The 26,480-nt window shown below is 39.9% G+C and overlaps 1 protein-coding gene and 1 long non-coding RNA gene across 2 annotated transcripts in view; one reads left to right on the forward strand and one right to left on the reverse strand.

Annotated features, from left to right (window-relative positions):
- Positions 1-260: 260 nt before the first annotated feature.
- LOC128137694 (uncharacterized) lies at positions 261-5,233 on the reverse strand. The gene is made up of 2 exons (XR_008233796.1): positions 5,133-5,233; positions 261-4,775 (listed from the first exon to the last, which is right to left on the reverse strand). It is a non-coding gene; the product is annotated as an uncharacterized LOC128137694 (long non-coding RNA).
- A 221-nt stretch (positions 5,234-5,454) lies between these two features.
- The window catches only part of PRKAR2A (protein kinase cAMP-dependent type II regulatory subunit alpha), a 69,330-nt gene continuing 48,304 nt past the window's right edge, over positions 5,455-26,480 (forward strand). Inside the window, exon 1 of the mRNA XM_052775951.1 lies at positions 5,455-5,852. Coding sequence (XP_052631911.1) covers positions 5,600-5,852 — 253 coding nt within the window. The 5' untranslated portion in view covers positions 5,455-5,599. The remainder of the gene's footprint in view (positions 5,853-26,480) is intronic.

The following is a 26,480-nucleotide window of genomic DNA, read 5'->3' on the forward strand; positions in this document are numbered from 1 at the left end:
TGTTTGACAAAATCAGGTATTTTAAAATTGATGTTTCCCGCTGCCCGAAAAATTGTAATTGTTACCAAAAGAACCAGTGTTTTCTGTGTTCATAAACTGAATTATGCCAATGAAAATCTGGACATTTGTAGAGATGTTCCTCCTAACTCAATACTTTGAGATTTATCAACAAATGCAGCAAAGTATCTTCCCAAGAATTATCTGAAATATGTTTGATGGACTAAAGGTAGTGGCAAAGTAACATATTTCAGCTGACACCGTTATTTATATATATTTATTCAAAAGGCTGATTTTTTTCTCCTGTCTTTGTACGAGTGATAGACAGTCCCATATCATTTATTGAAATACACAGTACTCAAGCTACTCACTCTAAAAGCTACCAAGAAAAATATATACTGAATCTTGCTTACTGCCACAAGCAAACTGGCTTGCTAGAGTATCAAAGCTTTGTTTCTGAGGTTTAGTCTTTCCTCAGAAGAAAACAAAACAGACAGGAGAAGCAGTTTTATCTTGCACGCTGTGTTGAAGGATCTCTGCATCCTGGTAGCTAAGCCCAGAATCACTCTGTCTTTTGTTAGTATTACTTCCCCTGCTAAAATGAAAACTCCCAAGTTTTATGTACGTTATGCACAAAGTTATATGATGTATATGCACATTTACAGCGACAGGAGCAAGCAGTAGGTAGAAAAACAAAGTCTGAACGTTAAGCATTGAAAATCTAAAATACAAAACTCAGCATGTTTTTTACAATGAGAGTGGTCAGCCGCTGGAGAAACAGACCAAGGGAAGTAGGAATTTTTTCATCTTTTTATATCTTAAAATGAAGACTGGATACCTTCCGTTCATTATGATGTGGCAGCCAAAAAAACCCCAAGGAAACGCGTTAGAGAACAAAACAGACAGCATCGTTTTTCTGTGTACAACCGTGGTGAGCGCACATTCTGACATGTGGAGACCAGACCTGCACACAGTGCTCATGAAAGGCATAGTAAAGTTGAGCAGGTACAGAAAAGAGCATTTAATGTGATCCTGGGGATGAAGCAGCTGCCTTTGGAGGAGAGACTGGTAAGACCCTGAGGCCTTAATTTTCAGAACGCTGAAGCAAGATAAGATCAAGGTTTACAAAATCACAAAGTAGCAAATAAAACACATGCAGAACCGTCATTCACGAAATCCTGCAATACCAGGAGCAGGGGGCATTTGGTAAATCTGGGAGGAGTGTTTCAAAACTGAGGAAAGAGAAGTGCTGCTTTACCTAGCAGGTGTTTAACTTCTGGAACTTGCTTCTGTGAGACATCCTGGAAGCAGACTACACTTGCAGGTTCAAAAGATGTGAGAGTCAAACAGCAGTGCTCAAACTGGAAATGGAAAGGAATAGCCAGGGATGTGCCCTCTGACATCCCTAACAGAACAACTGGAGATGCTAGAGGACTACATGGGGACCAGGCTGGAGACAGTAGCCAGGCTTATGTGCCCTCCCCAGGCAGAATCTCCTGCTGTCCTGCCTGAGACAGGGACAAACCCTGGCCACTGGCTTCAGCACACAGGGGGATGCTGAAAACGTGATATCCTGAGGTTTATAATGTTTTGCATAAGATTATCAAACAGTTCCGTTTGTTTGTCCTCAACTCTATGGCTCCATGATGTTGGATGGAGGGCTTTAAAAATCTGCAGTGAACTAAAGTAGTTACCAGGCAGGAAACACAGGAAAATGGGTAGAACCAACAAGTAATTCAAAACTAAAGCAACCACTGCATTTCAAAGCCAGTGCTGAATCTACTCCTCATCAGTTCACACTTTTTGTGCCAAAAGCATCCCACACGACTGAACTCCCCAACTCAGCAGGGCAAAGGCAGGATTTCACTTTGTTTGCAGAAGGCCCTGAACCTGGCTTGCAGGGAGGACTGCTTTGGGACATGCCCGACTTGAGAGGGCTTGCTACTGTGTCATCTGCAACAACATGCAAAAGCTATACTCTTGGTAATTAATCTAACTGCCCTTAAACAAGAGATTGTGTTTTCTAATACCAACCACCAGAATATTTAGTGTTTTCTTGCATTATCCTTGTACTGAATTACTTGCAGCGAATCTGAAGGCAAGGGTAATTAATCCAAGATGTATGTATGTTTATACAGTGTCTGAGCTCTGGCTGGTGCTGACAGGTTTATGAGAAGTAAATTATTACTTGTTATAAAAGGATTTATTTTACTTTTTAAGAAGCCAGTCTGGAGGTTTAATCTGATTATTTTTCCCCAGTGCAAGACTACACAGACTATTTTGCTTTTTTGCTTGCAACTTCACTGCTCCTGCTAGTAGGACAAGCACTGAAGCTCCATCATAGTTTCACTAAGGGTGCATCAAAGTCAAATAGCACTGGGTAGGACAGAGAAAGTGAAGGGAAGAGACCTCAACATTCGGGAGCCCAGACACATGATAAATATGGGAATAGCTTTCAGATACTAAGAAATTATTAGGAGAAAATATGATATATACTTTTTGGTAGGAATACTGTCAGGACCAACTTCATCAGTTACACAAGTCTTACCTAATTCCATAGTGGGAGCTGAATATGCCATGCAGCCAGCGGAAAGAAATTGCATTGGTCATGCTGCATGAATTAAAAATGTTATTATAAAGGCGATCAAATTAAGGCTGCAAGTGCATTTCCTAATTTATTTTCTACCATTCTTTTAATGTGGATGCTTATTATAGTAATAATTAAAAAAGCTATGCAAATTCAGGGTGAAAGAAAGCGTATGATGAGCTATATATGTATGCACAGCAGGCAGTATTACAATTAACTTGATCACAGACATGTCTCTTGCACATAGGTGCCATCAGTTCTGATGCTCACAAAATAAAAAGGTATATAAAGAAACGGGATAAACTATGGTGTATACCAGCTTGAAAACGTGCTTCATGTGACCTTGGATGCTTTTTATTTTGTCCATTGACCTTCAGAAAGAGGCTAAACAGACCTCTGCTGTTTACTTTCCTCTGAAGCTGATTAGTTATGTGTGGACATATAAATATCAGAAGGCTAACACAATGTAGCTCTTCAGAGACTTAACAATATTTACTGGTAACACATTTTTTCATATAAATAACCAGATTTATATCCACAGGCACAAATGAGAGAAAATTATCAACAAACATTAAAAGCTAATACAAGAGCTGACTAATGCCAAAAGCAGGCAATTGTCAGGTGGCTGGCTGTTGTGCAAGAGAGTGGGAAAGAAAAGCAAGTGTATTCCCCTGGAATTAGACTTTCACTTTCTTCCTCTGACCCTACTTGACAATGCTTTTTATTAGTATATTGTTTTTTCATTTTTATAGCACTTTTAAAATTTCATTTTTACCTCTGTACCACCAGTAGTATCTTCAGCACCCAACTGGCAAATGAAATATGTCATCAGAAATCTTAATTTTCTGGGGACTAACCAAATATGGTTTTCTCGCTGATCAGAACCATTTCCCTGTACCAATTCCACCAGTAGTTAAAGTATATACATTGAGCAGTGAAATGTGCTCTTGTGTTATTTGAGACCATGAGAAAGATATTATGGTAAGAGTGGTAAATGAAAAATCAGTATCATCTATTGAGAAAAGGGATACAGCAATCGTTGTGCCTGCTGTTGAAAAGAGTAAAAATGAAGAGAAATGGCTTCAGATGAAATCTCCAGATAAACTGATGAGAAGTGGCAAATCTACCTCCTGTGCTTGTTTTTAATTTGTTCATTTTGGATGGATGCAGGATGTAATCTTAGTCTGCATAAAAATATGGGAGCTGTATTACAGAGGACACCTTTTACGAGAGGCTGGGTACTGTAATAAGTGCCATGAGATTTCCAACTGGCCTCCCTCACTGAGAATAAATTCAGAAAAAGCACTGAATGGGTTGTTCTGGGATCAGCTGTTGCACCCTCCGTGCAACAGCGATGAACAGACTATCTTTGTATGGGAGTGTGGTGAGAACCATCTGGATAAGCGAGAGGACCCTTTGGCACATGAGCAAACAAAACCAAATCACACAGTAAATTGCCTCAGCCAATTCTGGGCTTCTAAGTGAAATTTTGTATTTTGAGTACAAGTTGATTCTGCCCTTTTATTGTTGAAACAAAAGAAGAATTAAATAAAAATATTTACACTGACAACACGCAGCAGCGTCACTAAGCCAACATCCCTATTCCCCTCGACTCATGTTTGCACGGGCCTATTTTCTTCCAAGACTAGCTTTCCAGCAACGTCAAACCTTAAGGGCGGATGGCTCCAAGCCACACAGCCCTTCGCCTACCCCTGGGCATCTGCCAAACCTCCCTTGTACACACAAATGGCTAACAGGTTTTGTACAAAGAATACAAGCAAAAATCTGAATAAAGCACATTTAACAACATACGGATAGGCATCTCCAAAGCTCACACGTATAAGCCATTAATCAGATGTTTCACTTTTCTGAAATTCCTCATCTTTAATGCTCTCGGGCACTGAGTATTAAGCAGATCAATACTACTGCCACCATTTCACAGATGGTGGCGTTATGGCTTTATTCAGCTTCTACCAAAAGGTGTGAAGACCTGCATGCTTCTTCTCTTGTGCTCACTAGTTTGAAGAATATTTCTTTAACGATTTAATTCTGTCAAGAAACCAGAGGGGTCAGAGGTCCTAAATCTAATTGCAACCAAGAGTCAGATCAAGATGCAGATTAGATCTGACCAAGGTCAAAGAAAACCTCCTTCTCCCGCTCCTGGGGGAGCTTTTAAACACCCTCACGGACACTGCGAGGAAAGAGAAGCAGCGATCAGCACGTGGGGTCACTGCTGTGAAAGAAGAAAAACAACAAAAAATGCAGCAGTAACGGTCTCCTGCCCGCTGTCCCCATCCACTCCCGGCCAGCCCAGGCCCTGGCTGATGAGAGGCAAGGGCCTGCACGATCACTCACGGTTGACCTTCACCTCTCCCCACACCAGCACAGGCAGCTTTGCTCCGAAGGTGTGCAACTACCACGCAGGGACCCCTCCCCCAATCTCCGTGACTGGTGTTCCATGGTTTCAGCCCGTTCTGAAGCGCAGGCCCTCAGCGCCTTTCCCACCAGCTGAACCACCCGCACAACCATCTCCCCGCCGTCCCCTCACCCCGGCCCGGGATACCCGTCCCCTGCTGGGGCTCCTACGGTTCCGCCCCCGTGTTGCTGGCGGACGCCCGGTGCCGGTGACACCCCCGCTCGCACCGCGCGCGCCGCCGCCGCCCCCCTCGTGCCCGGCTCCCCCGCTCAGCGCCGCGCCTCGCAGTGACGCACGCACCTGCCGGCTCGACGCTTGCGCGGCCATTGGCCCCGCGCCCGCTCCCGCGCCTGCGCAGCCGGCGCCGCAGCCGGCGCCGCTCCCGCCCCGTCCCTCCCCCCCCCGCCCCTACCCTCCTTCTCCTCCTCCCCGCCCCGCCCCCCCTCCCCTCCGGCGCGGCTCGTGTGACCGGAGCGGCGGGAGTCAGTCAGCGCCCGCGGAGGGAGGCCCCGAGCCCGCCACCGCCACAGCCGGCTGCGGAGGGAGGGTGACGGGGGGAGGGGTGGGAGGCGGCGGCCTCCTCCTCGGTCGCCGGCACCATGAGCATCGAGATCCCGCCGGGCCTCACCGAGCTGCTGCAGGGCTACACGGTGGAGGTGCTGCGGCACCGGCCGTCCGACCTGCTGGGCTTCGCCGCCGACTACTTCGCCCGCCTGCGGGATGCCCGCGACCAGGAGGCGGCCGGCGGCGGCCGCAGGGTGGTCAGCTTCGACGGGGAGCCCATGCAGACCGAGTCCAACGGCGAAGAGGAGCCCGACCGCGGCGACGAGGACTCCGACTCCGACTTCGAGCGTAAGTACCGGCGGCGGGGGGAGCAGGCTGTGAGGGGCTGCCCGTAGCGGTGAGGGACGGCGGCGGGGGGCTACCCGCGGCGGCGAGGAATGGCCGGGAGCCGACGGGGTCCTGCCCCCCCCGAGGTCGGGGGGGGGGGGGGGGAGGCAGCCCGGAAGGCCGGGCGGGCGCCTCCGCCGCCCCGACCTCGGTGCCGCTGCCCCGGCGGCTGCTGCTGGGGGCTGCGGGGCGAGAGCGGGCGGGATGGATTGAATGGGGGAGAGGCTCTGGCCACGTTCTCTCGCAGCGCGGCGGTACCGTGGCGGGTCGTGCTGGGCGCCTTCGGCGGGGTCCTTCCCTCGGCGGCTCTCGGCAGGGTGTCAGCCGTGCCGTGGGGAAGCTGTAGGCTTGCGGGAGAAACTCCTCTCGGGGGAAAGCCTTGCTCGCCCTGACGTTGGGCCCGTAGGCTCCAGTAAGAGGCTCTTTCCCCGGGTGGGGTGTCAAAAAGCAGATGTACAGAGCCGCCGTGTAACGGCCAAAATTGCGCCTGGGGTCTGACCGGAGTTATCGGAGTGAATCGAGCGTACTGCCAAGCATGTGATATGGAAGATCATGTGTTATTGTGCAATCTCTTCTGTACTTATCTTTACGTTTCTGTCTTTAAATTGTTGTGGACAAATGGTTTTTTCACCGAAGCTGGGGATGTTTATCGCCACTGTTGCGTGTTTAAAGTGGTTATTATAAAGCACTGAAAGAACTTTTTAATATGTTGCTAAATAGCAAAAATTCAAAACCGCCTGTATACTCCTGTTTACACTGAAGCTCTCCAAGATAGACTTACCTGACCTGGACAATGAAATGCCACTTGTGATACTTCCATTTTTATTCTGTCAAAACGTACTGTGTGTGTTGCGCAATGCACAGTGTTTATAATTTGAACTGTAATTGAGCTTCAATGCAGAAAGTTATTTAAAATGTTTGTGAATGGTACTTCTTGGCACACCCAGAATTTTGGACCGTAAATTGCTGAATACTCTCTCCTTATTAGAAGGTGACTTAAGGGGAGAGGGAAAAGCGAGAAAAGCTGTGCTTTCCCTAAACTTTCAGTGCCCTCATTTGGGGGCCTTGTGCCCTTGACCTATAACGTGAGTAAAGGCTTCTGACTTTTATTGACAAAGGATTCCCTTTTAGACCAATTACTGTATGTCACCTTGTGGATGTAGTGTGTTCTTACGTCTGTTCTCTAGTTAACAATTTTAAAGAAACAACAAGAAATTAAATTGTGGAACAAATTGTTGTTTTGATTAAGGAAGCATTGAGAGACCCGCTATTTTTGCAGCCCTTTTAGGCTGGGAGCTTTACGAAGTAAAACACAGTTTCTCTTTTGAAAATACATGACCTCAAATGGACACGAAATATGTGAGAGGACAAGAATAAAATGTACAGTCCAAATGAATGAAAAAGCAGTTTGCAGTTACTGTCTAGATTTGAATGATTATTTTTTCTAATGAGAGAGATGTTCTGTTTAGGGCATGAGGAAGAAAAGATGAAAGTTGAAGGGTAAAGAGGTAGACACTGGTAGTCACTGGATTGAAGTTAAGGGGATGTGCAAGTGTGAGCACAAATTTTGATAATAATTGCAAGTGATTTTGTTTGTCTTGCAACCCAAGTCAGCAATATTTTCAGGCATCTCTAAATATACAAGAAGTTATAGTTTCTTGTAAAATGTATTATTTTTTTAAAAAGTTCTAGATTGGAAAATTGCACTAAATAGTTGGGTGTAACTTTTTAAAATTTGCAATATCTCAGTATATAGTGTTTTCCTTAAAAAACCCAACCAAACTAACAAAAAACATAAACAAAAAAATCCCACTCCACCAGACCTTTTAATGTCATTGAAAGCAACTTTTCTCTTTCTTGATCAGTTTATTTTGTTTCAGGGTTTGAAAGACCTTGTCCAGGGAAGTAAGTGTAAAGTTTTCCTGGTGAACGTTGGCAACTGAAGCTGAAAGGATCCTCTGAAGTTAAATATTTTCAGATAAAAATCTAAAAACTTGATGGTGGCAAACAACTTTTCAAATACAGCTTTATGTGGTGAGGCTGTCCAAAGCAGGAGAGTGGTTCCTTTGCTTTAAGTTCCTGCTTATCATCTTTCTGTCTTAGTCAGAGAGAAAATTAAATTAACAAGGCTGGTCAGAGTCACTTGTTGTAGTCAGAGCCCTTTAGGCAAGTGGCACTGTCAGTAATGCTGTCTTGCTTCTTATCTGAAAACGCGTGCTATTCCCTCCTTGCAGTTTCAAAGACCTGGGGGAGGAAGAGTGCTGCCTTCTATGTAACAGCAGGCAAGGGTCTCCCTGTAGGGTCAGGGCAATGATTCTTACGATGTTTGTGTGGGTGACAGTCAACCATGGCTATGTGTTTTTTAGATTTCTGTTATAACTGTTGTCATAGAAGGCTTTATTAACGAGAAAATGTTAAGTCTGAGGTTTTGATATCTCTGTCTTCTGAGAATTTTATAGATAGGAAAAATACTTCTGCCTTGTTGTAGAAGACCAGATCCTGTGTGCTTATAGACTGGTCAGCATTTAAAGAACACTTAAAGATAGAGAAAACACACAAAATGAAAGAGTCTCAGATAATCTCATTGAATGGGCCCTAGTATTGTTTACTAAGATTGCATTTTTTCATCTTGGACAATTTAGGAAAGACTTTGGTTAATTTTGCTGTGTTTTCCTAGGTTAACATTTTGTTATCTTTGAGTTGTAAAGACAGGTCCAATGGATGTTTAAAAATGTTTCCATGTCTGTTTTAAAATATAAAGATGAAATTGAGCAGTGGTAGTTTTTTAAAGTATTATGTTAAAAAAATTTAAAGCTAGTTTAAATAATTAACCTGGTTGTATATGTTGGGTGTACGAAAGATGTCTGCACAAATAATGTGGTTGTGGTCATGTTTCTGCTTCTGGCACAGTATTAAATTTGTGTATCTCACTAGGCTGTAACTGCATGCTCTGGGTTAGAGAACACTTCAGGTAAGTTATCTGGTTTTTTTGTATGCTTTGAGTGCATATGGTAATAGAAGGGAGAAATAACTTAAAATCAGAATGAACTCTTGGCCTTTGGTGTAAACCACGTGGCAAATGTCTTCATGTAGTCATAGTGACACCAGTGGTTCCTTTTCTGCCATAATGGCACTCCATCAATGTGGTAAAAGTCACTGAAACTAACTAGACTACAAAAAAGACTTCTATGCTCTTGTGACACTTAAGAAATTACTTCCAGGTTTATGTTTATTCTCTGAACCCCCTGGGGTTTCATCCCTTGTTTTAATTGTTTTTGTATATCTGATCAAAGGACGTCAGGATGTGGTTGTTCAGCAGAGTGTGGAGTGTAAGGAATGTTTGGAAAGAAAATGATGATAGTAGGGGGGGAAACCTGCAGAAACATTCATCCAGTGGACTGTGGCAGAGAATATATACATACAAAGCTTTCCTCAGAGCCTTTATTTGATTGGTATAACTGCAAAATTGACAAGTTGATAGAGTTGGGAAAAGACGCAAAGTGACAATTTAAAAAATCAGGCTGAGGATGTAACCAAGGATGGATATGTATTCTTAAAATGTGTCCTTGACTATGACACTTGTAATTTTAACAAGAAAGCTCCGAATGGATGTGTTAAGGCTGTGAAATTAAAGCCACAGAAATCATAGAATCATAGAATCATTTAGGTTGGAAAAGACCTTTAAGATCGAGTCCAACGATCAACCATGCCCACTAAACCATGTCCTGAAGTGCCTTCTCTACATGCTTTTTGAATACCTCCAGGGATGGTGACTCAACCACTTCCCTGGGCAGCCTGTTCCAATACCTGACAACCCTTTCAGTAAAGAAATTTTTCCTAATATCCAATCTAAACCTCCTCTGCCACAACTTGAGGCCATTTCCTCTCGTCCTATCTCCAGCCACCTCACTACAATGTTCTCTCCATTGTTTGAGACCAAGTCATGACTTTGGGAAACCTTCTCTTGTGAGTAGCATATCTGAAGGAAGGCTGGCAGCTTTCCTTCCCTGTCAGTTGAGGCAATTGCACAAAGGTGTAAGGTGCTGCACTGTTAACTTTCCATTTTATGTCTCCTTGTTTGTAACAGTAATCAGTTACTTAAAAAACCACCTGTGTTTATTCTTGGAGATGTTAAGTATAACTTAACAGTGAAACTAAAACATTTTTGGGGTTATTTACTAACTTGAGCAACTCTGATATCTTAATTAATGACAGGTATTTTAGTGCAAATCACATTTTTCCTTCCCAGGGTTTCAGCTTGATACTGAAGGAAAGATTGTGTGCTTTTCAGCTGCTCCCTAAGCAAAAGAGAACACTTGTTAATATGTTGCTTGTGAAATAATCCTCTTCAGTATGCTCTGTTGTTATGAAGGAAGATGGTGCGTATGAATCTAGATTAACAGGTGAAAAGATCCTGTTTAGTTCTGCACTGAGCTTCTCAATTAAAATTCAAGGATTTGTTAAATGTCATCTTTAAAACATCAATAGGATATCTGAGCAGAAGGGAGTAGGGAAATGCGCTTTTACATCATTAGATCTTGGACGCGATACTGAATAAGAGTTCAGTCCCTCTTTGAAATATTTTTAATTGTTAACAGAATCTTTTTAATTGTTAACAGAAGTGCTTAATATTAAATTAAAACTGTTTCAGATTACTTACTACTGTCCTTATTCTTAAGCATCATTTGCTTATGCTTTCTTATTCTGTACTTGGCTGATATGTCCTGTGGAATTCTTCAGGAATAACTGTGTTACATCAGTCACAAAGAATTTATGCTCTGCCTACATCAGTTTACAGGTCAGGCATAACTCCTTGCTGTTTTCCTGAAATAATTCAAGGGAATTTATTGAACGATGGAAGTCAGATGATGTTGAGACTTTTGAAGGATAGAATAAGGAGAAGAGTGGTCCTTCTGAAGAATGCTGTTCAAGTTTTCAGATGTAATTCAGATTCATGGGTTATTGTAAGTGTTCCGGTGAGATACTGTCACCTTTAAAATGAAAGTACTTTTAACTTTTTAGTAGTTCTTTCACCTACCTACTTCCTCCATACATGTTAAGTTACTGGGAATAAAGCACAGCAGCTCTCTCCTCACTCGGTTGTTTTTTTGTTTTGTCCTTAACATTAAAAGAACCTCTCTTTGCAGAACATCTGTTTTACAGTAGTATCACATTGTATGATGCAAATTCAGTCCAAAGATTAGCTACTCTATTTAAAATCTAGGTAGCACAGTGGGCACTTTCATAATCTGATAATTACTAGTGCTACATCTTTTTTTTTTTTTCCTTTGAAATTTGACTGACTCATGTGGCTTAATAGTAATTATAACAAAGGTGTTTTGTACCTTACTTAAGTAGTCTCTAGATTTTTAGGGAGAGGGAGGAAGAAGCTCTAGATTATGATCTAACTGTATAAAGCCTTTGAGTTTAGTATACAAAGAAAGGAATACACATGCTTTCTTTATAATATGTTTTAAAAGGGTGTATGTGTAAGCAAGCCTAGCAACCTGAAGGTGTTGAAGCTTTAGAGTTTTATTTATTCTTGATCTCCATCAATAATATTAAATCAATTATAAAGCAAAGTATTAGTGATGCATCCATGTTTTAAGAGGAATATATTTCTACATTTAATTTTCTAATTTTAATAGGTCTTGGCAGGATAGGGTCTTGAACATGTTTAACTTAAAAAATACCAAGTGAAAGACTACTATTGTGCAGCTACTCTACTTGCACGTCTTTGCTTTTGCAGAGACAGTTCTCACTGACTTAAATCTGAAGGATTAAATAGAGTAACTGCTGTTAGTACTAATGGAACTTCACTCACTATATTTATCTTGTTTACACAGGGGAACTTTGAAGATAGTTTCTAAGTATTAAGGAAGACTGATTTCATTTCTCTTTAGTTACTTGGATAAAATATCTAAAGCTTTTTTCTGGAATTCTTTTTGCTTCTGTATTTGCTTATCACAAAAGACTTGCATTTCAGCTTTCTTAAGATTGTACTTACTCTGTTACAAGATTAGACTAGGACTTTAAGTGATGTGGTTCTAAGGAAGTCACCATTTGTATCTCAGTGGAGCCTGAAGGAAGGTTTCATCAGTAATCTTCAGTACAAATGAAAATTTAAGTAAAATACAGGTGTAATTGTTCTTACCTGAGGTAGTAAAAGAACTGAAAGTATGAAGTGAAGGGATAAAAACTGGTGTCTGGCTGAGAAACAGAGAATTGTAGATGAGTTGACTGAAATGTGCAGATATCACTGACTATTGCTAAATGTGTATTGGTTTACGTCAGGAAGGAGGAACTTCTGTGTTAATTTTAAAAGATAAGTTTCTTGCAATTCTGACACAGTATACTTAGAGTTATTTGTAACAACCTGACATCAGCACTGTTATTATTCCTATAGCATCTATTAGACAGTCCTTACAATCTCTCGAGAAAGATATCCTCTTATTCCAGTTTGCTCTTAGTGGCTTGACATAATCATTCTGGTTTCCTTAAGTGATCTGTACATCCTAAAATGTGAGGAAGCAAGCACTACCTTTTTTTTTATTTAAATTTCTTTTAAATTCATATTTGTGGTCTATCGCATGCTAGTAACTTTTCACTTCACTGTTAAGCTTGATATTTCCTGAAAGAGCTTTTGATACTAGCTATAACTGTATAGATAAATTAAATTCTAGACTCAGTTTCTGCTCTTTTAGTATCCTGCTGTTACTTTGGGCAAATAGAAACTGCATTACTCTGTGTACTAGCCCCTAAAAAGAGTGTAACTAACTATAAAGAAAGTGGATAACTAGCTTTTGTAAATGATTGCTGAATTCTTAAAAGCTTGTGTTTCCATGTTGAAAAAGTTTATTGTAAGAAAAATTGTATGAAACTTCCAAAATTGGATTCTTCTAGCTGGTTCTAAAATTAAGCTAAAGGTAATTATTGTATCGCAATACTAGATATTGTACTGAACGCTAGCTTCTTTTTAACTGTGCTGTTTTTTTTTCATTTAATAAACTAGTATTAGAGTGCTGAGACAATTCTGTCAGTGTTGCAGAGTGCCATCTTTCCCATTTTGCTAATACTGAAGTTTAGTTGTACCCTCTTACCTAAAATAGAAGAATGGAGATCTTGGGAAAGAGGAGGAGACAATGGAGAACAAGCTCACTTCAAATTATTCACCAGTCAGTCATTAAAAAGCATTAATGTTTAACAAAGAGCATTTGCTCATTATTCAAATGAAGACTGGAAGTGTAGCCAAGATGAGCTATGAATGTTTCTCACTGGCTTTAGTAACGTTTTCAACTTCATGAATGATCATTCATAATTTTTTGTGAAAGAAGAGGGAGACAATGACAAATGTAACTCTAACAAACGTACCGGCTCCTCTTTTAGAGGGATGTTATTCTTGCCTCTGTAATGGTCCTTTAGATGCCTTTAGATATGCTACTGCATTTACATCTTTTGTTTCATGCCTGGCTTTGCATTGTACTTCTTTGGTATGTAACAATTGTTTGGTGTTTTTTGATACATCAAGATTCTTTGATTCATGTAGGTTTAATTTTTTTCCTGAGGTACCATCAGTTCCACAGCAAATGATGTGTACTCTTCTGCACTCTGCATTTTTAGTATCTTTATGCATCTCTGTAATATGAAACAGACAAGGTAAATCATAAATCATAAGAACATCTGTTAGAAAAGTAACTAGTGGGGAATCTGAGAAATCCTGAGTGTGGATGAACCACCGATGTATAAAGGCCTTGCACCAAGATACTAATTCTACTAAAGGGTGTGTGTTTATGAGATCCTTTACTGCAAAAGGATCCTTTTCTTGTAAAAGTACGGATCTGAAAGAGGTACTATCAGGTGGAAACTCCAGAAATCTGTTACATAGAACAAGCAGCTACTTTGTGGTCATTTCTGTTTTGTCTGTGAGGTTGTGAAAATTGTGGTGATCATGGCAGTGTTCTCTGTGTGCTTTAATGGGTAGGATATTTAGAAGAGAGAGGAGATCAGAAGAAAGCAAGCCTGTCTTACAGTTACCGCACTGCTAGGATTTGGCCTCTGTTTCATAAATATACAATAAGTCAGGTATAATAAAGCCCAGCATTTTATTAGTAGCAGTTTTGCTACTAGCCCTTTCCATACTGGGGCATTTCTTTTCTATGTAGAAATTGCAAATGATGAGTAGTGGCAATCTGCTCTGAGTATAGACTTGGAAATTCCCTTTAGGGGGGAAGACATCTCTAACAGCTGGCCTTCAAGGCATGTGGGAGGGACTGCAGGTATTCCTTCTGTAGCACTGCTTTTATGATAATTTAAAAACAACAACAACAACAAACAAGCTTGTTTTTTATTTTTCAAAAAAATTTTAAGCCACTCTGTTCCCTCTTTCTATTTCCTGTTAACTTTCTGAGGGTGGCTTGAAGAACAGCTTTGCTTCTCCTCAGAAATGGTATATAGCCTGCAGGAACTCGGTTTCCAACTGGCATGATGTCAGGTTTCGTTCTGAGGTCATCTTACAAAAGTCTGGAACCCTGCACTGCTTTTTGGGTGTTGAAGTCCAAACCAAGGTGGTCTATGGTCAGGGGCCTTACCAGCAAAATTGAGCAAATTGTCACAAAATTTCTCTCTGACCTGCTGTGTGAAGAAGGATTAGAATTGCAAGTTGGAGATGAAGTGGTGGTTTTGGTAAAAAGATGTTGTTCCATCGGTAACTGTTTCTGTCCTCTGAATCTGAGTGGTATGCAGTAAAGGACTGCAAAGCTTAAAGTACTGCTTCTCTTGTTGCAGAGCAGTCTAAAAACATGTATGGAGTTTGTATGGGAAGTAAACTGTGTGGTTTTTAGGTGAAGATTGAGAAAGTACTGTATAGTTTTCCTGTGTATTTTTGAATAAACTGTAGTGCCAAGTTCCTTGTTCTTGGTGATTGTATATTGGCAGACTGTTAAAAAGCAGGATGTCACAATGGCCCTTCATTTCCATTTTGGTTCTTCCTCCCTTGGGATAGCATATTGTTTTCTGCTTCCTATTGAGAAAAAAATTCTGTAGAAGAGATTTTAAGAAAAGAAAAATACAAATATTTGTGTGATTTTTCCTGTTGGGGCTCCAGTAAACACTGCCATTTCTGTGACAACACTTGTACTAATCCTGATCATTCAGGAAGAATTGCTTCCTCAAGGACATGCTGTAGTGTAAGGAACTGGTCAGTCTCAGGTTGTCATGGATATGGAGAGTACCCCTCTATGAAGGATGTCTCATGGACAGCCCTGGAATGGAAATTCAAAGATGATGGTGTTAACTTTTTTTTTTTGTACATAAGTGTTCTGAAACAGTTTTTTAACATTTTATGCTATCAATGTTTCTAATTAAAATTCATAAGTATTTGTAAGAGTCAAAGCTTTCTCGGGGATAAGTTATGAAAGATGCCTCATTAAAATAGACTAACATTCAGTCTTCTCTCTTTGACACCTTTGGGGAAGGGTAGGGGAAAGATTCCATGAGTATTCTTTTCTAAAATGCTAAAAGTTAATACTATTCAGAGGGGTGATGTTACTTTAAATACTCTACTTTCTGAAGCATATAGAAATTAAACATTACTAGATATAATTTGTATAATGATTTGAATTCTAATCTTGAGATTGTGTAACTTTATGATAAACAGCCATAAACTGGGCTTCAGTTTCTCTTGTATTCTGTATGAGCATCTCTCATATCCCTGTGAAGTAATTTTAATTTCTTGCTGCTGAAAACATTTAATTAAGTGTTGTGCCTTGTGTCATTTTTTCACAGCACTATGGAACAATGTAACTTTGTATGATGTGTGCTGGTTTTGCTAGTGGTTTTCTTTTTCATAGCTTTTACATGCAGACACTGGTTGACTTTTCATAGCTAAAGGATTTGTAATGTGTACCATTTGTTTTGAAGTAGTATGTAACAGTGACTGTGGGGAGCTTCATACTAGAAGTAGTGCTACTAAAAATCAGTTCATGTGGAAGCTGAACCATGTAGGACTTGCCACCTGCTGCAGCTTACTTTGGTTAGGGAATTTTTTTTTTTATTGGTACTGGCATATTTATGTTAGGATAAATGCTAACTTGTGCCCTCTTGCAGGGACTTCAAACATTCATGAGCATTGTAGGCGTGGTGCTTAGGGACATGGTTTAGTGGTGGACTTGGCAGTGTTAGGTTTACAGTTGGACTCGATGATCTTAAAGGTCTTTTCCAACGTAAATGATTCTATGACTTCATAAAAGAGGATTTTCCCCGGCCTGGGGAGAACACACTGATTTTTTTACTGTTATCCCTTCTCAGGAAATGGGACAAATCTATCTGTCTTCACCCTTCCTCTTTCCCCAAGTCCTCTCCCTGTGAAAGTGCACAGGATGCAATTACTGGAAGTGTGTGTGTGAGGGTTGTCTGTCAAAATACTTTTTTTTCACATGGCGATTATTCTTTTTACAGCTATATGTTTTAAGTAAGCTTTGCTGCATGTTGACTTAATATTGTTAGATGCGTAAATCTGAAGGAAGAAAAGCTATAAAATACATAATTTTGAGATGTAGTACAGAAGTTATTTTTGATCATAATTTGGTTGTATATCACAACTTGAAGATTTCCCAGATTAGAAGTTGAACTTTTAAAAAATCTAAACCATATATATTTAGAAAGTACTCAAATTTATTTATACTGTATTTACTAAAAGAAACTGTTACCAAATTGTATCTGAATGGAACAAGATCCACTTGTGAATTATTGGTGGATATAATTGTACTGGTAATGAAATAGTACTTCATGTTTTATACATGTAGAATCACAGAATTGCCAGAGATGTGTTAGTAACTCTTCTGTAGAATCCGTGATACTCTTCTGTACCTTCAATCTCATCACTTTGTGCCACCCCTCAGTCCACTGGCTGTCATCCTCCCTCAGAGCTGAGGCTGTGCTACCTGCTGCAGTGGTGCGGAAGGGCTGGCTGCGATTCATGTTTTGTTGTCTCCCTAGTAAAGCACCAGGCAAGAAAATTAACATGAATTGTAGAGTCAGTTGTGCTCATACAGAGGATCCTGCACCCTAGAGATGAGGGGAAGCAAGGCAAAAAACCTGGTGTCCAGCACTGATTTCGAAGCTACCATTACAGGATAAAAATCATGTAAATCCTGTGTGTCTCTCCTATCACTACTGTAGATAAACCTGTATATAGGACACAAGTTGTGGGTTGGTGTGGGTTTTTTTGTGTGTTTGTTTTTGGTTTGCCTTTTTTTTTTTTTTTCCAACTGGGAAACCAATAAATTCTGTTGCAAGTATATCTACAACTTTTTATAAACAACTGACCAAGGTTTTCTGGCTTTGGTTATTAAAAAAAGTGATATGATGCATGATACAATTTTTTTTCTCCAAATGTATTTTTTTGAACGTACCACGTATGGGGATGCTAGTTCTTTGAATATACTTTTTTTATTTCACAAATCAGCAACACATCTTCGGTCTTTTTTAAGCACCTAATAAAAAAACCTGTCAAAATCAGACTTCAAGGAGAATTGAGCCAGCTCTTCAAATTGTTGATCTTTTGAGAAAGACTGGTTTGAGAAAGGTCATTCTCAAACTCTTTAGGCAAGAGTGAGTCTTCAGTGGTGATTACGTATATGGGATAGAGTGCTAAATCCTGGAAAACAGTGACGTGGGGAAGGATGCAGAGGTCATCGTAGATGATCAACTGATAATAGATGCCTTTTTTGACATTGGCTAAGAGGGCTGATACATATGTTGAGGTTGTCTGGGATGTGGATGCTTGTTGGCTTTTATGTGGCATTAATAGAATAAGAACTTGTTTAGTATGTTGCAGTAGGGTCATCACTGAAAATTTTTTAAAATGCCCAAGAAAGTGCTCAGTTTGCAAATACGGAGAACGTGCCCCTGGTAAGAAATTGTAGAAGCCCAGGCTATTTCTCAGCCTCTTCTCTTCCTCCCTTTCTCCCCTTCCCCCTTTAAAAAACCAGCCAAACAAATTAAACCCCAACAGCCCCAAACCCATACAATGGCTCTGTCAAAATTTATAGTCACCTACCTGGAGAAAGGATGTCTGAAACTAGAGGGTCCCTTTATGCATCTATCTGCAAATGAGGTTTACTTCTATTTGATTTCTTGCTATTGGAACTTAAACTGGAAGCAAAGTATGAGTTTTAATGAGCTGTTAGAGTATCTTTATGGAACCACAGGATGGTTGAGGTTGGAAGGGACCTCTGGAGGTCATCTTGTCCAACCTCCCTGGTTAAGCAGGGCTGCCTAGAGTGGTTGCCCAGAACTATGTCCAGATGGCTTTTAAGTATTCCTAAGGATGGAGACTCCAGAACTTCTTGGGCAACCTGCGCCAGTGCTTGGTCACCCTCACAGGAAGAAAGTGTTTCATCATGTTTGGATGGACCCTCCTGTGTTTCAGTTTGTGCCCATTGGCTCTTGTCCTGTCACTGGGCACCACTGAAAAGAGCCTGGCTCCATTGTCTTTGCACCTTCCCTTCAGGTATTAATAAGAGCTGAGCCTTATCTTCTCTAGGCTAACAGTCTCAGCTCTTTCAGCCTGTCCTCATACAAGAGATGCTCCAGTCCCTTCATCATCTTTGTGGCCCTTTTGCTGGACTGTCTCCAGTATGTCCGTGTCTCTCTTGTACTGGGGAGCCTGGAACTGACACAGTACTCCTCCAGGTGTGGCCTTACCAGGGCTGAGTAGCAGGGAAGGACTATTGCCCTCAACCTGGCAACACTGCTGCTAATGCAGCCCTGGATACCATGAAACTAGCATGTCTTGCCTAGCATACACAAGTGTACTTACGCCCTGATTTAAATGTAGATGTGTGAGATTAGGCTCTGAATCAGCTTGAAGTGACGCTTGATGCTGGTGTTTCTAATTGAAATTCCTTTTGCTCTTTTATACAGATCAAATCAGATGACAGCACAACCCATTTCAGCTTTGTTTTACATAAAAACATGCTATGTTTCATCATTCAAATCAGTAATGACAGTAGGAATTGGTAATGAAATTAGAAGTGACCTGACCAAAGCACTATGGGCTTTTATGTGTCTCCTGTTTTAGCTGTAGGATGCTATTCTTAAATCCTACCTAGGTACCTTTTAATTATACAGTCCTGAGCTCAGGTTGACCTGACAAGTATAGCTGTGTAACATCCACACCCTGTCAGTGTTACCGGTTGTTTCTGCTGAGCTTCAAATCTTCTCTTCCATATTTTTCTTCTAAATTGCTCTGTTTTGTAAAACTAGTTCAGTTATAGTTGTTGCTTACTGTCTGTCACATGAGTTACGGTACCTGACTGTGAGACTGACTCCAATCTGTTTTATCTGAGACTGTAAATAGCTAAGAGGCAAAAGGAAAAGCTTCTTATACTGCATCTCGTCCGTAACTGCCTACGTTAATTATTCCTTTCTGTTCTAATGCAAACTTGAGCAGACCAGCTGTATATCACTGATGAAAAAGCTAAGACGAGCCCTTTTTCCTTTCCTTTGAAACAGATTGGAAGTACTGCTACAATCAGTGGTTATCATTCGGCTCATTGTGCACTCAGGTTTGGGACTGAAACCTTGCTCTGTCCTCTGATTTTTTTCTGTGTTGCCCTTCCACCATAATTTGTTCTAAAATGGTGGTGGATGTGCAAGTACAGGCTTGAGACTGACCATGTGTGTATGCCCTGAGCACAAACAATTACACATTCCCCTTCTGTGTAATTCACTTATTTATGTTGGAAGCTATACTGAAGCTAAGCAGTATCCGTTAAGCCAATTAGTCTATCGGAGAAGGGCACTAGAGTTAGAGCAGTTGGATCGTGATGACTTTCTGTTCTGATGTTGCCTCTACTTGTGTCATTATTTTTGTGGCAACATATCAATATCTTAACGAGCTATGGTATTGAAGTTTCATTAGATTTGTGAAAAAGTGTTTGTTATGATACTATGGCAAAGATAGTGGGAGACAAATTCCCCAAGAAAATGTGTATTTCATGAAAAGCAAGTGTTGCTGTTCTTAAGTTCCTATGTCCCTTTTACCTACTGGAAAGATTTAAATACCTTGGAACATGTATAAGATCAGTTTGTTGGAGTAACAACTAGTTGCTTGTATTGGACAGATAACTTTGTGTGTATATATATACACACATATACTTCTGTCTATATAGATTGCTGATCGCTGCCCCATTTGTCAGAAACTTACAGAAGAGTACAAGCTGAAAATATGTACATGATTGTGAAAATGTAATTTTATGTTACCATGGTTTGGCAAAGATTTGAAGCAAATGATGATGCTATTAACTCAGTGTTGCTTTTTTCTTAAAAAAAGGTAACTATATTGTTCATTCTAGAATAATTAATCTGACATAGGAAAGTGTCTTAAATCACTGAGCATACCCGTTAATTGAATTCTTTTATTCAGGTGCTCTTACATGCTTAGCAATGTTCGAGTTTTAGATTTTTATAGATGCTTTGAGCTTCACTATACAATTTCAGTTGCACTGAAGTTCAGTTTTCTTTGCCCTCTTTTGTGTACAAGTTAGATTTGCTTAGATATCATAATGAAAGATGTGTTTAGTTGTATCAGTTTGTTGGCTCCCTTTGAAAATTATGGCTGAATATAAACTATTTTGCTTGTAAGTAGTTTAAGGTGCTAGTAAACTATATTAGGTATGGATAGCATTGTAGAACTGTTTCATGATAGCAAATATTTGATTTTTCAAGATACCTTTTATGTCCTGATACTGCATTATTTAAAGACACTATCAGTCTCAGTAGGACTTTATATTAAGCCTGCCAAGCAGCTGCCAAGTGCAGATAGCCAACATTTACATTCAGTGTTGTGTGATGGTAGCTGTGACATGATTCCAATTAAAAGCTTGGTCTGCACACTGCAGATGTCTTCTGAATATTAATGTGTTCTACAGACAGAGCAGATGGAATCTCTTTAAAATACAATGCAGTGAATGTAAAATTAAGCTTGGGTTTCTGGTGGAAACTGGGAGGCAGTCAAAATTTTTCTTTTTTTCTTTGTTTTTCATTGCTAAACCACAAGAATGTCTGTGTATCATCATCTTTCTTTACATATAGGAGGAAATCAACTCTTAATTATGCACCCAAACAAAAATACAGCATTATGCCTTATTGAAGTGGTCTTAAATGCAAAATTTTAGGAATGCATGCAATATTTGCTGTGCCTTCAAATATGCCTCTGCCTAAAGGACAGATATGAGGCAACAGGTAATAGTTGAAATGTAGGATGTCTATGAGTTATTTGAGGAGTTGTTAATTGAGAAAAGCTGTGTAAAAGTATATATAGGTGTGTGTGTTTAACTGGGTTTTGAAGATGTTGTGTATTGTGAAGTGTATTAGGAAAAGTTCATCTTGGACAGGAGGGGTGGTATAAAACTGGAAAATGAAGAGGGTGACAAGAACATCAGTGGTGCACTGCAGTGTAGCGTGTTGCAAACCTGAAGTTAGCAGTCAGAAAACAGCAGCAATCCAGCTGTGAAAGTGTGTGGATTAATTACTTAAGTATTTACCATGCTTCTATGGCAGTCCTTGAGATACAGAGTAAAGCCTTGGTAGGAATATATTAAGTCTTGGAAATAACAGGGTAAGTGTGGTATTGAAACGGAAAGTAGAAGGGTATCTATGTGAGCGGGAATTGTAACTTTCCTCTTTGCTGCTGCGGTTGTCTTATCCTCTCAGGCAGAATGCATGTGTGTGAGAAGGGAGCATGAGCTGTTGTGTACAGGGGGAAGAGGTTATAGAAAAGGCAGTGACAGGAGGTACGAAGTATGTAAATCCAGTACACTGTTTAACTCGCTAGTGTTATTACCATAGCTGTGACATGCTTGTCTCCTACCCTTTTCATACTTAATTTTACAATAGCTTATACCTGAGGCTGTGTAAACACTAAAGCCAGTGCCAGTGATAGCATTTTCTGCTTCACTCATATTACTTCAATGAAGATTTTCCCCCAGATCTACATTTGGATTATGTTTGGCTATTGTAGTTATATTGCCTGGCTAATGTTTCTCTCAAAGTTACTGGCCTAGCTGTAAAGAAGAGGCTCCTGGCTTGAGCAAGGTTACTTATTTGAGTGATAGATGCATACTTTCAGAGCAGCTGGCTGTGTGCTGTTCCTGAGGATAATACTCACTTGAGAAGAGTCTTTTTAAAATCTAGACCACAGTGAGACTGAGAGCAGAATTGCCCATGAGGTTTGGGAGAGGACAGCAGTGACTGGGTACTGTCAGAGGGAGGAAGAGCGGTGTCTGGACCTCACTCAAGCTGGTTTTGATGATGCTGTCCCAGACCACAGGTGTGGGTGCCATTTTCCTTAGGGAGGAGCGTAGAAATTGCCTCATGAATCTGACTTACCTGTCATGAGAGGCCTTTGGTGGGTTGTTGCTCTCACTAAATTTTTCATAATAATGTTTAATGTATTCAGTTGTTCAGGATGATAGGGGGACTTCTACTTAGGCTTCTGAAAATGGAAAAACAAGTCATTTTGGCTGATTTCACTGGCAGGTCAGAAGGAGTGACTGAGACTATGCTCTTTGGGGCAGTGACCTACATACCTTAGGCTTACACTTAGCAGTGGCTCTGTGCTGTGATAGAATGCCAATTTAATAATAGTGAAAAGTATAAGATTGTCACAAGTTTATGTAGGGGGGTTGTTTGTTTGTTTTAGCTTTATTCACATTGTGTTCACCTTATACAATTTGTTAATCTGTGGAAAGAGATTTATGCAAGAGGTGCAGTTGGAAATAATAAAAACGGAGTACCTTACTAGACACAGTTAAATGACATTTTTTGTGACTCATTTAGGAATTATCTCCAGGATTTCCGAGTGTGTTTGGTGAAACTCAGCTTTCCAAATAAGACAAAAGACGTTTAAGTGTTGTTAATTTGTAACATAAAGCAATGACTCTGCACCTTATAATCAATCAAAGGATAAAAATGTGGCCAAAAGTCTTTAGGGTTTGATGTTCTAAAAGATACGAAGATGTGAAGTTAAGTCTTCTCAGTGTCCTAGAAATCAAAGACATGGTAAAAAATCAGTTGAAATGTGAAAGTGTTGCTTTAAAAGAACTGTATTTGTCAGAGTCAAACGTTGCTTTAAACAGCACTTCTGAAGTTTCTACCTAAAATATTTTAGACAAAATTTGTCTTCATTACATTTCAAAGATCTTAAATACCCTGAAGTATTAATCCGTACGCGCACGCACACACCCCCATGTACACCCCCCAATAGCTGTGATTTCTGGTGATACGGGAGTCTGGTAAATAAAGAAGTGAAGATTGAAAGCAGTACTGGTAAGATACAAGGGAAGAGTCAAGAGACTTGGGAAAGGAAGAGGCTGTCCTTCCTTTGCCACTGCACCTAGACATGAGGACGTGTTGCCCATGTTTCTTACTGATTGGGAAATGCCTCATGGTTCCCTAGGTAAGATGCAACTATCTTGTCCTGTATGAACCATTTATTTCAAGGAAACTTGCAGTTATTTCTCCTTGGTTACTCTGTAGTCTCATACTCATCTTTGACCCTTTCTGGCTTTTTCATTGTCAGAGAATCCCTATGAAAGTCACTTCCGAATATGTTCAGGGTCTTTATTTTTTATCATCTACTTAATGTTGGCTTTGTAAGCCTAATGTCATTCTGGCTCTTAAAACTTTTTTTGCTCATGTGCTTCCCTATCTCTGAAATGCCTTCCTCTTTAAACTTGCTTCTAAAGCACAAATTTCCCTTTTTCACTTCTTATCTTCCCTTGCTGTACCCTCCAGTGTCTTGCCTCTTCTGACAGTACTTAGAAGAGTTGTCAGTTGCTTCCCAACTCTCCTAGTTCTTTGCAGCATCTTTCCTTTTCTGTGCAATGTATAATTTTGTCTTCATGACCCTTGAAAAAATTCCCAAGTCTTTCATTTCAGTACCTGACAATCTCCATTGTAGTATCAGCATACGGTTGTATCTTTAATCACTGTGAAATGTGTCCTTTCAGCTGAGGGTTGTACCTTAGCACTGGGAATTTGTCTAATTTCATGTCTGTAAAGCAAGTGCATGCCTTATTGCTATCTCTTTGATCTTCATAATATAGATTACTCTTATAAAAAATCAATGCAGAAAAAAGTGCTGTGTTTGGCTAGATGTCTGAAACATGTCAGCAACAAATAGGAGAGGGCTGTGTGGGTCATGCCATTGCAATGTCAGATAATACTGAGTGCTGGTTGATAGGTATTCATTCTCCTGTACTTAGGCTTCAGTCAGGCTGTATTAACTCCTGAATTCTGAGAGCGGGGTTCATTGCATAACAGGGTTGTGGTCTTTTTTTGGTATTGAATTAATATCTGCTGAGAAACATAATCAAAATAATACCATGCATGACTGTTCAAATTCAGTTGTGAAATGAGAATATTGAAATAGTGACACATTTTTCTAAAATGCCTTTAATTCAAAACAAACAAAACTCTTAATAGCAGTTCTTGACTAAGACGTTATAACCAGAGGTTCACCCAAATTTCTTTCAGAGACTCAAGTAAAGATGTATGACTTTCTTGAATTTATCAGCCATTTAAAGTCTGTCCATTCCAGACTGCATATTAATTTTTCTTCTTTGTTTAAAAAAAGCCAACCCAAAATAGCACAGCAGCTTTAATAACTTTGTAAAACATCTTTTTTTAAACTGACATAGATGCCTTGCTTGTTGACTCAAGTTTTTCCTTCAGAAGTATTTATTACATTCTTTCTATCAGAGGGGTTCTAAAAAACTCTGAAAGCAAGGATCAGGGCCTCCTGAAAGCATTTTTCCATTTTGTGTCAGTAACTTTTAAATCCAAATTAAAAAATCAATTGAATTGGAGACCAGGATGTTTTGCTACTTTTTTTTTTTTTATAATTTATTATCTCTTCATACTGATGAGAGCTATTTTTAAATATTGGGAATGAAAAGGTATCTATGCCTCCATTACTTCTCCTGTAGCAGAGAGGAAAACAGTGTTTAATAATAATGGAAAACAATAACAAAAATTACAACTTAATAGATGTAAAAGTCTCTTACAGAAAAGTAAAGTGTGTGTACACAGACAATCCTGGACCATGGTTTCCATTCTTCTGCCTCTTTTTTTTTTTTTTTTTTTAATGTTCCATGCTCCCCCTGTTCATCCTCTTAAAGAACTCGCTTCCTCTCTAGTGTTCCCTGACCTTTTTGTCTTTCTCCGAATGTCTGGCATGCTTCAGTTGACACCTTCAGAATCTCTCCTGCCTGACTCTAACCAGGTTCTGAGTTTCCATCCTCTTCTGGGCGGGTGGGAATAGAAGGAAAAAAACCACTTGGCACTTGTAAACTCTCGGCTATTTCTGTCTGGTTTGCTTTTCTGAAAGAAACATTGACACATGGACTGTTGGGTTCTAGAACTGCATCTCAAAAAACTGTCGTAGTTTGTAGCCCCACTCATGCTCCCCACCTGATCAAGCAGAGATGTGGAAGGGGTAAGTGGAATTTGCCACTGTCCAGCAGGGACATCCTGAAGGAAATCATGGATACGTTAACTATTATATTGGTAACAGTCACAGGGAACCCCATTATTTTACTGGCTGAAAAACAAGTTCAGATCTGAATTTATTAAAGTATGATTGCGTATCTGATGATGAAAGTCTTGCTTCTGCTATAGCATTACTTTTTAATTACTAGAAATCCTAAAAAGATACTTGAATCTTTTAAATTCTCACAGTTGTGATGGTTCATATTCATGTAAGTCCATTAACATGGTGTGTAGAAAAACAGTTTGACAGCTGTAGTCTAGCACTTCCTTATCGTAACTTAATATAACATTCCATAGAGACAGTCACGCTTCAGATTTATACTCTGCTCTGCCTCTGGTATTTCAGCTTTAATAGTTTATAGTGTCAACTCACATGTTGTTTGGATAATCTTAATTGACTTGTTAAGTAAAAGCAGTTTACATTCTGTTTCTCTTTTTGTTTCTGTTCACGTAGGATGATTTTGTGCAGTGATTTGATGGGAAAGTACTCTGGATATCGCTGATTTCTGCTCATTTGCTTTAATAAAGCCTGTGCTTTACGATCTCTGAGTACTATACTATGGAATTTATGCAACCTATTACAAACTTTGGTCCGTCTTTCATCAGGAAACCTTAAAAAAATTGTGGAGTTGATTAGAGTGTTACACAAAAGATCTGCATTGAATTTTTGTGTGCATGATAGCTTAACTTAGTCTGCTGCTATAAATTGCATCCAGTATCAGAAACAATCAGCATGTGGGGATTTTTTTCCCCCAATTGTAATTAGGAAGTGTTCACAGGTGCTAGTAAAAAGCAGAGTCCTTGTTGAGGAAGAGAAATAACGTTTTCAAGGTATCCAGTACAGAGTGGTAACATCTAGTACTCTAAGCTCATGCCTGGAATGCCAGTTCTTCGTTTGTCCATGAATTTTTTCCTGTGACCCTGAACTGATCTTTTGAGTTTTATTTATCCTTTCTGTAAGAATTTAATGTTCTTAGTATGTGTAACAAGAGAATAGCAATAGCTGGGAGAATGATTTTTGTAATTTTTCTGTTC

This window comes from Harpia harpyja, chromosome Z (assembly GCF_026419915.1).
Source record: "Harpia harpyja isolate bHarHar1 chromosome Z, bHarHar1 primary haplotype, whole genome shotgun sequence".
NCBI lineage: Eukaryota > Metazoa > Chordata > Aves > Accipitriformes > Accipitridae > Harpia > Harpia harpyja.